Raw genomic sequence first — 12,303 nt, 5'->3', positions numbered from 1 at the left:
ATGCTTGAGCAATTCATCAACTTTTGAAACTGAGAGATCGTCTTTTAAGCTCTGCTACTTTTTGCAACAAGCATTTGAAGTATTGTTTCCACATTACTGTCATATTGCCTTAACCTCATGCCTAAGTGCCTAGCATGTTGAGTTGCAGTAAAAACCACTTTACTCAAAAAAGAGATATACTTACTGTGCATATATGACCTATCCAAGGAAGGGATTCAAGTGATGCATATCTAACAATAAAAAAAAAAATCCCAATCTACTAGAACCAAATGCTACCTTCTTCATAAATTTATGCCAAAATGAACTAGAAATTTCCTACTGCTGCCATGAAGAGAAGCCTGACATAAGAAGTGCAACATCTGCAACCTTCAAAGTTGAAAGAAATTTTACTTGGACTAATAGTGGTACAAGTATATCAAGCAATTCTCACTCAACCTCTACATGACCATAAAGCTATTCGTGAACTTTTAATTATGATCGTAGTGGACAAACCTACATCTCTAAGATTGATGATGGAAACTCAATCAAGAGTAATAATATAAGGAGGATGTGATAGTAGAAAGATAAGAGCTAAAGGACCCATGAAACAGTAAGGTGGTGAGAGTATAACCTTTCAAAGCATCCCCACTTTCATTTCCATAAAATGTGCCATTGATACAGCATCTCCTAAAGATCATTCTGTTCTCTGTCAGGGTCCCCGTTTTATCAGTCAAGATATATTCAACCTGTCCCAAATCCTCACTAATCGCTGTGCTGAAAAAGAAAATATTTAGAAATCAAGAAAAATGAAGAAACACATTGTAGCCTTTATCCAAAAAATATGGGGGTGCTGTCCTACTTTGCAGCGTGAGAAGGTGTATCTGTTTCCTGATCAAGCATTTCTTCGTCCCAGTCAATGAACTTTGCATAAACACTTTTCACCAAATCAAGAGAAACCTATAACACAAATTTCTTCTACAATTTCATTAATATGAAATGGGACTTCACACAGGAGTGGAAGACGGTATAGAAAAGATACATAAAAAAAAGATCCCCAAAAAAAGGAATGTTCAAGTAGCACTATTTTCTCGCCTTGTAAAATAAGTTAACTGAGGAGATTGACATAAATGATCATCTGCATGAATGAGCAGTATAAATGTGACTAACATCTATGGCAATATGTCCTTTAGGCTTTAGCCAATGGTGGCAGCCAGTATAAAACTTAAACAAGATAAGACCATAAGAACATGACTACATGAGTACTAAAAGCAGAGTCAATTATACTAATTAATTATCGTAGCACTAACAATGTATTGAAGAATCGCATAATATGGGGTGCTTTGATTTTGATCCATAATGAATGATAGGTGCAAAATACCAAAGAGTTACTCCAGGAAAATATGCTATGGATTCAATCTTTTGAGGCTTTGACATATAACTTTTAGGAAGGTCATGCCAATCGGCACGCCTCATGCCAAGTGCAAACCGGCACTTGTCGTGCGGATGGTGGCACGGCATCTAGCAAGGGGCACAGTCGTGCCAACCCGTGCCACCAACTCGTGCCGACTAACATGTGCTTGTGCTGGTCAACACAGATTGAATAAGATCTAAAAGGGATTTTATTGGACCTCTTTTTATCATGTGACAAACATGATACATCATGTGAAGCCTCCAATTTTAAAAAGCTTGTTGTTCACATATTCTCACAGAGGACCTCATCTAGTGGATGTGAGCGTAATTGGTGAACTTTTGAGCTGCTGAAACTAGAAATCGTCTTTCCTATACACACTTAGAGAAATTAGTATACGTCTACTATAATATGAGGCTACATCTACAATACATAACTGAGGATTAGAAGAAAAATAAGAGAGATTTTGACTCCCTGGATGCTGATTTTTTTCAATACAAGAAAAATTCTATAATAAAGTGGAAGCAGACTGCTGATAATCAGTATGACCCATTGCTTGATGAAGATGGAGATCCTCTTTGTCCTTACAGATTTATTGTTGAAAAGGTTAGGGTGACAGATGTTAAAAAGATGGGCTGTAAAGCCTGCATAAGGGACTTGGATTGCTAGGAAAGTACAGCATGAACGTAGAAATACTCGAGTGGAATACCAAGGAAGACTTAGGGAGTTTGACCGTCTCATATAATGTCAAGCTCATCAAAGCTAGACAAGGAGTCAAGCCTCTAAAGGCCAAGCTAGCAATGCTCATTAAGGTATTGAATAAGGACAAGGTCTACTAGTTGAGCTATATTTTCACAACCTGTTATTAGTCAAACTGGATCATTTTCACGACCAATTAATCCCTTAGAAGTCTTAGATACAATTGATAATGGTGGTGGTGGCGGTGGTGATGGTGATAAAGATGAGACTCAATATAAGATTGGTGGTGGTGATGACAGGGATGAGACATGTGTTAACATAGGAGAAAACTTTTACACATAGCACTAAAGATCAAGACCATGGGACTAGACCTAAACAAGTATAAGGCAAAATTTATCAGAGACAAAAGAACAAAAATGGATCATCTCAGGCTCAACATGATTACAGCCAAATAAGAAAAAGACTTCAGTTTATAAGTGGCAATACATCAGAGAACAGGCGCTCATATAATGATATGAGTTCATCATCATTATCATCATATCATCATATCAATCACAACCATCAAAGCCACAACACCCCCATATCCACAATTTGCATATGTCTATAATGTGTTTGTGTTGATCATCCCCGTACATGTTTAATATCCATATCACATTATAAGAGAATTGCAAAATCTACATTAGTATGAAAACTATGTGATACATTACAATAAGCAATACTAACGGTGATAGAAAATTAGGTTTTTGATCATCCCCATTATTCTATGTTTAATTAGGTATTAATTTTAATTATTAATTATTAATTAATGAATGCATTCAACCGTATTATATGTTGAATAATGTTTCTAATAACTATTACTATATCTTTAACAAAATAGGTCATTTACAAATATAATCTAAGGATAAAAAGATTCTAATATATACTTTAACACATATATTCAAATCAAAAACTAGTAATTGGCATGCCGAAGATCTAAAAACATCTCTAAATACACTAAATTTTTATTACGTTGCGTGCCACTAGCATGCAAGAGCATGGTGAGGGCGTGCGACCGACATGGCCATCGTTATATATTTTACATGGTTATCACATAGAATCTTATCTACCAATTTATTTACTTTTTTCAAATTTTTATCTAGTTATAGATCAATTAGTATTGCATTAAAATACTTGGAAATGTCGAAGTTACTTATCTGATAAGGTGTCATATACACCTAGAATTTCAAAGACAATTATATATTTTCTTACATTTGGAGAATTTCAATGTTAGTAGTAAGGACATCCTCTTCAAATCAGCAGGCCCTTTATATTGCCCCCACCTATCAAATCAACCAGTAACACCATCCTTTCCATCCATCAATGTCATATCTTATTAATTCTCTCAACCTTCAACTTTTTGGTCCACTCAAAGTTTCATGTGCCAAGGGCATTAGGTGTGCTGGCAGCGTGGCACGATATGTGCAATTTGGCACAAGGATGGCATCTTGCGACAGAACCGAGTGGGACAAATTATAGAAAGAGAACGAAAGAGAGAAGAGAGCAAAGAGCACTCTTTAGATCTTTTTCTATTGTTGTCTCTTTAGTTTGCTATCTCTATAGCTATCGAAGGCAAGAAAGGGAAAAACCATGCTTCACCGGATTGGCCGATCCCGATACTGATCGGCCAATCCGAATCGAGATCAGGAGAACCCGAACCTAAACCAAGCCCGATCCGAACTCTCTCTCTCTCTCTCTCTTTTTCTCTCTTTCACTCCTCACTCCTCTCTTGCTCTCCTCTTTCTTTCACTCGTTTTTCTCTTTTTCTCTCCTTACTATATAATTATTGTTTCTCTTATGAAGAAATCTAGCTCAGGCGAACTCTGACAAACTCCAACGAACTCCGATGAACTCTAATAGATAATTTTTTTAATTTATTTTTTTATTTCTCTCAATTTTTTTTCATTTCTTCCACTCTCTCTTCTTCTTCTTCTTCTTCTTCTTCTTCTTCTTCGTCACCGTACCATGGTTTTTTCTTTCTTTTGTTTGATTTTCTTTCCCTCACTTTCTTTCTAATCTCTTATTCTTTTTAATTTTTATTGCACCATAGTTTTTCTTTTTTTTATTTTCTTTTTTTTGGTAAACTTTTTTCTAAATTTTTAGAAGTTTTCCTGTATTTTTGAATAATATTTAGAATTTTACGTAATTAAAAAGTCTGATCCAATCCAAGCGACCGATACGGCCGATACATATCGTTTCCGGAAGGCCGATCCCGATCCAGATTTTTCGAACCTTAGGAAAAACTAAAAACCCTATCCCACAACCCTAGTTCGCAATAAAGAAAAAGAGGTGGAAACCCTACCCCGCTCTTAAGCGGTATAAACTTATTAGTGTTATAATGTGGAGCAAGTTTCTATTCAAGATCAACCTCACATCAACAAAAACAATAAATAATATAAAATGGTTACAGTATGTCCTCCCTCGCTTCACTCTGACACAAATGGTAACAACAATTAACAATCATAAAACCAAAGGCGGAAGACAGACTACAGACAAGGGTGACAAAGGCTAAAACAATAACAGTGTCAAGGGTGACGGAGGAGAAAGTGGAATGCAACTGGTAGTAAGGATGAATTGACACCCTAGTATTAGTGCAAGCATGAGACGTGCCTAGCAACACAAGTAGTGCTATCTGGCACATGAAACCATGGGTCCAATATATGCAACTTCTGATGTGTGTTAAGTTTTTTGTGATGCTTTTTTATTGTCTCGTCCTTACTAAATGTTACACTAGAACTGGCTACATTGATACAGAAACAAATGAATTTCATTGAACATAACATCACAATGTTGAGAGGTGAATACAAATGTGAAGAATTTTAGAGCTCAATATTTGGATTTTATACTATAGACAAGACCGCTCGACAAGGACTACTCACTACTCTACATTCAGCCATGCCACAATGTCTTCTTAAGCACTATGATAGGATGAAATCTGGCAGCCAATTGCTGGTTCCAAATAACCAGCCTAGCAAAATTCAGATCATGTATAATGAGAGTTGGTGCTAGTTTGCTTTTAGATCAGTAACAAGAGTGGGCAATATTTGTGGAACGTTTATTCATGGGTGAAGAATACTAAATGGTATTTGGCCCCACAAATGGTAGGTCACCAATTACATCAAGGAATACTGCCAAAACAAGATCCCCAAATATGAATTATAAAAGGTTTCTTTTTTGAAAAGATTGAGTTCACTTATTTATTTTATAATCTACATTAGAAATTTTGTTACAATGGTCAATTTATTTTGATTTATAGATAGAATTCATTTGTTTATCTTACATATTAGTTAGTAATATACTACATAATATAGTAGCTCTTTATTATGAATGGTAGTTCTTGTAATGAATAAATTGGAAATCTCTTTATGTAAGCTATCATAAGCAACAATAATATATAATCCCTCAATTAAGAAAATGAAAGTACACAAGTTCATATGTGTGTATAGACATAAATAAGTACATATATAGCTATGTATCCCTGATATATCGTATTTGTATATTTCAAGATCTGTTGTATTAGTGTATTTGTATTGTATCCAAATCTATGCTTCATATTAGCCCAGCAATCCCTCCCTTAACATTTTTTCTTTATATGCCCCCTCGGGCCTCCACTAATAAGATACGAACTATTTGTAATGCTAATCTCAGCTGTTCAGTTATCCAAGAGTAACTTGAGATGAGTGAACTAAATTCTGCGACATAAAATATTCAAAATTGTTGATGATTAAATATGCTGCTACATAATCCACCTGGAAGCAGAAGGTCTATCATGACTCAGCTCCAGTATTTAATAAGTTGGCGAGAAATGTACATGACATGATTTTCATTAATATTATCAAGATATATGGCATGCTGCTGGATGATACTACAAAATAAAATGAACAGCCAACTGGAAAATTGCATACCTTCAGAGAGATGGGAATCATGATTGAACATAATAACTCAAACCGTAGAGGGATGACCAACAGTTCATACCACGGTCCTTCATTAGGATACAAAACATACCATTGCTACATCAAGATAAAAAGAATTATGATACTAACAATCAAGTTTCTCAGAGATAAGATATAATATGCACTTGTGACTTACTAAAGAAAGAAGTGCTACCAAATGGTATAGTAAAAATAGTAATTCCAATCGCAAGCATGAAAAGCACATGTTTGAAGTGAGCTGTCTGTAAGCTTATTAATGCAGCTCATCATAAAAATTGCAAATTATACAATATAATTTATCAAAGAGATCAGTAGATGTCCCAAGTGTAAAAGCAAATCTACATCAACAAGAACCAATAGGAGCAGCTTTTGTTTAAAATAGAAGTAGAAGGAACTATGTGCCGTATGCCCATATCCAAGCTAAAAAATCTGAAAGCATATATTGGCTAAAACAGGACCCATAGATCAATGATGTATCAGGGAACTTCCAACGTCAAACCAGATAACAGGAGTTTAACCAAAAATATTTCTAGATAGTTTACAGCTACTTACACTGTCCCATCATGACACAACATACGCTGAGCAGATGATACCAAGTGTAGTACTAACAGTACTTTAGATTCCCTCATTACAAGGTACCTGATGAAGACATACAACTCTAACTTGGTTGCGGGTGACAAATTTTATAAGCCCTACCACACCTCATCTGATGCAAAACTGCCACTAAACCAGCATTCAACCTACTCGCATCCGTAACAATATCTTCCAAGTATGATTCAGATTTCAAGCTGGAATTTTTTTCTGAACCTAACATTGACTCAACCCATTATCAATCCCATTACTTGCGAGAAACTACATACAATGAAAGTTGAGAGAAGAAAGAAAGAATTCATACAAATGTATAGTCTAGATTTGGCATAAATCTGATCTATTTCATTTCTTTCTTTTTCGTTTGCAAGGGCAACATTCCTGCATAAATCCCTAGAGGAATACAATCCACTATCTTGTCATCAACAAAGTCTCAGATCATTCGATAATGCAACACCTGGTCCTCCTCTGTCTCTTATACAAAATTCTACTCTTCTTCACACGGTGATGATGACCACTAAACTTTTTTACTATTCATCATGGTATGCAAGTCTTTTTAATTTTCCTGCTCTTTATGTCTCCGATTTTCTGAATTTGTCTTGTATTATTTATCTTAGTGTAATTTTATGTAATGGCAAATTCGTGGACACAACACTTGTGATATGATCTAAAATTCTAGAAGTTATATATGATTGAGTCACACTACTTGTGAAAAATTGATAGTTGGTATGTGTGAAGAAATCAAAGTTCCAAGTGAAGAAGTCAAATTCAGCATTTTGTAGAAATTATTTCGAACTGAGCTTCTATACGGTTTGAACTGCAACATGCAAATAAGTTTGGCGCAAACAAAGCTTGGGTCGATGAAAACCAAGCAAATGGTCTTTGCGTGTTTTCCTATTTGGTCTTGGTTTTATGTTTTCATACCAATTCAGACCTTGTTAGAGTAGAACTCCCCCCACCCCCACAATATTAATTTAAAATCTTCTTTTTCATTAAAGAAAATTAAAACTGATACCACCAAAACTAGAGTCAAAAGGGCCGAAATGTTTCATTTTGGGGGGAACTGAAACCTTGAACAATGGTTTAGTCCTATGCTATATTAATAAACTAAAAATGATATCATTAGCAAATTTCATACTACATGGAATCTGATAGGTTAGCCGACAGATTTGTCAAGTAATACCACAACTGTTTCGGAGCAAAATGAGAGAAGAAATCGGCAAACCCTAGGCCCTTAGCTAAGACCTGAGAGAGAAGAGATCGAGGAGAAGAAAATATTTTAATGCTTGCCCAAAATAACCGATCACAACTCCTTTTATAATAAACCCTAATCAATCCAAAAACTGAAAGTGACTTAATTCAAACTGACAAATTAATAAAGACGCATTCACCAAGATAGACTCAATGACTTAATTTCCACCATCTGATCTAACCTCCCTAGCCATCCCTTGAGTTCATCAGTCATTCAAACTCATGAAAGTCCATTTGAACAGGTCGACGACATTCGAACGGAGGAAAGTCCATTAACGTGGCGGCAAAATATGTTGTGCGTTCGAATGGACTGTCATGTGTTCGAATCCACGAGCTAAACTCCCAAGTCGTCATCCTTATTGCCTCCTCCATTAGCTGCATGGTGTCGCCTCCTTTGGTAGGTGAACTGGAATGGAGCGCGTAGACCTCCATTGCGATCAAAATCTCACATAGATGTGTTTAAAAATTCATTCATAAGCAACATAGTTCTATAAGGATCCAAATTTATATATTTCTTTACAATATTTCACGCTGGGTGCCAAGCTACCTGATGCAACAGGTGCTAAGTCAAACAATGTGTTGCATGTTGGCATGACCAATTAAAGCATGTGAAACGTCGAGCTGAAATTTTGTATTCTGATGAACTAATCATACAAGACACTAAGCAAGAGGTTGTGGTATAATAGAAAATCTAAACCAATTTAATTCATCGATACCTATGACAGTCAAGGAGATTACCTTACGAGCTTCAGTATCCTTCCAAACATTGCCTGCAAAACCAAGAACAATAACAACCACTATTTGGAATAAAAATATTGCTCCAGTAAGCTTATCAATCATTGCGTCAACAGCAGTGAGTTTGGGTTCTGGTATACCCCTACTCATTCCCAACTTGGTTTCGTTGCCTGAAAAAAATAATGATCCATGCAATCAGTAAATTGTTATCAATAGAATCTAATGCTATTGAAAAACAGACTATTTAAGAGACATAACCAATACATTGCAGAATATCCTAAAACACAAGATACTCTATTGATACTAGTTTCCCTGCAGTTCATATGAACAAATCGCCCATAATATTATGCCATAACCCAAATATTGCCGAGCTTGAAAGAGAATATATCACAAAGACAAGAAAATAAATTGAAATTTCTTGAATACCTTCTCAACTCTATTGTTTTGATTGTAATTCTAAACATCTATCAACTAAAAAGAATGGTAGGAGAGCTAAGAAATGATTTGCAAAAACTCAAGAAGTAGAAACAAATCTATGATGAGAACATGAGGATATTTGAGGTTCATAAGATACCATCAGATTGAATGTGAACTGGTAGTTTCTTTCATCAAGATAATGTCCCTTCTATATTTTGGAAGTCAATTTGTGATGCTGCTGACGGATAGGCTTCAAATACTTAATTCTGCAAATGGTTTATGTCGAATGCTCATAAGGAATCTACTATCTTACCAAAGTCCATTTGGAGAAGGTAATTACTCATCATCCCTAAGTGAATAGCTGAAGACTGATTATCGATTCAGTCATAAGGATTTCTTCACATGGATTTAGGCACCATACTACACAGTTTACGCGACCTAGCATGTTATAGAAAGGTAAAAATGACTTCACCCCTATGAAGCATGGACATGGACACAGAATAGGGATACGACACAGTACAGATACAAAGATATAAATATATATATATATATATTGATACATCTAAAGATATATTTTGCTAACTCATAATATAAATGAGGGAGGATGAAAGTCTAGTAGATTTTATATAGTTTTAGACTTAGGGTTTTATTGGTTTTATTTTTATTTATTTTTTTGAATTACAGTAGCAGTGAATAGTGCCAATGAATATTTGAATTATTATTAGTTCTGGAGGAGTCCAACATAAACTAGATTAGACTTTGTTGAAGTAATTTAAAGAGTCCTATTAGATTAAAATTTTGTTTTCTTAAAGAGTAGATTAGGATTTTCTTCCAAAAGACTATCAAAGGCTCAAAGATGTAACAAACAGATATGGATTTATGAAAAGAAGTCTCTTTTAGCCAGGTGTCTCATGTTATCTCTTTCTCTCTCTTCCTCCCTATTTATTATATCTTTCTCTCACTAAAATATTACACCTCTATTGTTCTCTTCATTTTCGACATTTTCCAGTCTCATTCATCTTTATCAAAAGGTCCACCATCAGACCATAGGACCCCTACTTCGTCCTACATCAGTAAATACACAAACATGGATAATCTGTTCATGTGAGAAAAATCAAAGTGTGCATTCATGCCATATATTGCTTGTCAATGTCAGCATGACACAGTGCAATGATTCAACAGCATACCATGTGCTTCTAATTGTAAATTATGATAGTGGAAAATGCAAAGTGCAAACTGCGAACAGAATTTCATGTTTGCGTCTGAAATGTATCCACTTCCTGAATTAGATTAAATGTTGCAGAACTGCCTAGAAATGCCATGACACATAAAACAACTTGAAAGAGCTTAACTTACTGATCTTGATTGCATACTCACACCAAAACAAAATATACCTAATTTCCCACAGATTTTATCAAGACAATCACATAGACAGATAATTTGAACCTATAAATTATAGGCTTTAACCAGTGATCATCAAAAAAAATTAAGACCACTAAGGAGGCAATAGAGTTCATTTGGTTCAATCTTGTCCTGAAGGAAATCTCTATTAGCTCTCATCATCATAATAACTCTTTCTTAATCACTTACATACTCCACAAAAGTATACTTCATCTTCTCGTATGTGTTCTCTTCTGTGGAACAAATCTAGTCAAGAAAAAACCAAAAGCAACACTGGAAATTGAAATATAAAATTTTAGCTTGAACAACTAACTATATACACAAAAAGAACTACATCCTTGACACTAGAGGCATGTAACACTACAAAGTACAAACAGCATACGACAAAGTAGTGAAACATAATTAAGTAATTAACTGTAACTTCTTTACGTGTAATTTGAATTTCTTTGTACCATTTGATAATTATCAGTTAAGTAAATGGAGAAAAATTGACCACAGCCCAATACTTCCTCCTGGAGCATGCATATAAGAAATGCAGTGGTTTAAACAAAGAACCCATAGCTTAGGTACTTGCTAGCCAAACTGTTCTAATTGCTTAACTCAATCTAAAAAGTAAAAAAATACAGGCTCTACAAAAATTTCACCAAAAAGAAAAACACAAAGACGAAGTCCCAAAAACCCTGAAGGTAATGTGTACGTTATGTATTTGTGATCCTTCACTCTCACATCTCACTCTATTAAATTTTAATTGCTTTTAAGAGATCATATCATCTAACAGTTTTAGAACACCTCAATAACGTAAATATAAGATAAAGCTAAATAAAACCATATTCAGAACTTTATGAACACCGCCAGAATAAACTAGTAAAGTGATTGATCATAAACGCTTAGTACAGGATAAGAACTCTATAAGTGTTTGGATAGATTGGAAATACCAAAGGTACCGTCTCCAACAAATAAAAAAAACACCACTACTTTTGTTATTCATGCCTTCCTGGTCTATTTTGGAATTTAAGAATTAGTGAGGAAGATGAAATGGGTTCAAGTCATAGGTATGAGACATGGAACAGCCTCCTTAACAATAAGGACAATGCTACATACTTGCATACAACATCCTTTTCAAGACTCTACACTAGCGAAAGCCTCGTGCACCAGGACGTGCTTTTTTCCAGTGAAGCAGATAATCCATAGATCTAAATCATTCTCACTAACTGATACCCATAGGTCCCGCATTCCTCATAATTATAGGTGATATACATAATATAGTAACCAAGCATAATAGAAATTTGCATAACACACCTAGATCTGCTCATGGATCCGGTTGGGCTTGGCCTGGTCAGGATGAAAAAAAAAAAAAAAAAAGTGCTTGGCCTGGACAAGGCCTTACCCAATCAGTCCCGAACTACTTTTAGACTGGGTCCAGACTTAGGCCAGATACAAGTTATTAAACCCAGTCCAGTTCATGCCTATGATGTTGGACGGGCCAATTATGGGAGGATGGCCCGGTCGAGCCTGATGGATGATCTAAGCCTCAATTGATTTAAAATCTTATTAGAAATAAAATAAATCTTTTATGGAGCCAAATTGCATAATTGGCCTTTTGTATACTTATGTTTTAAAAAAGAAAAATAGGTCACTTTCCAATCTTACCTAACAATCTTTGAATCAAAGTTTCTTATTTCTATCTCATATGCAATAGTCAAAATTTGAATTTTTTTAAATTTCCATGTCTTCACTTGCATTGCTTCTATGGATCGACAAACTTGAATGGACGGAACTACTTTTCGAAAAGGGGAAGATTGTGAAAGAAAAGAGGTCCAAGAGCTGTGTGGGTTCAATAAATAGGACTCGAGGATA

General features: G+C 35.1%; 1 protein-coding gene across 1 annotated transcript in view; it reads right to left on the bottom strand.

Moving 5' to 3' along the window:
• Window positions 1-12,303, bottom strand: part of LOC140779547 (phospholipid-transporting ATPase 2) — a 41,298-nt gene that overhangs the window by 16,508 nt on the left and 12,487 nt on the right. Inside the window, exons 7-10 of the mRNA XM_073124658.1 lie at window positions 8,632-8,798; window positions 6,028-6,132; window positions 839-936; window positions 611-753 (exon numbers count right to left, since the gene is read on the bottom strand). Of these exons, the coding sequence (XP_072980759.1) occupies window positions 611-753; window positions 839-936; window positions 6,028-6,132; window positions 8,632-8,798 (513 nt within the window). The remainder of the gene's footprint in view (window positions 1-610; window positions 754-838; window positions 937-6,027; window positions 6,133-8,631; window positions 8,799-12,303) is intronic.

This window comes from Typha angustifolia, chromosome 3 (assembly GCF_048772165.1).
Source record: "Typha angustifolia cultivar Huaian chromosome 3, ASM4877216v1, whole genome shotgun sequence".
Lineage (NCBI taxonomy): Eukaryota > Viridiplantae > Streptophyta > Magnoliopsida > Poales > Typhaceae > Typha > Typha angustifolia.
This window is presented reverse-complemented; position numbering and strand designations above follow the sequence as displayed.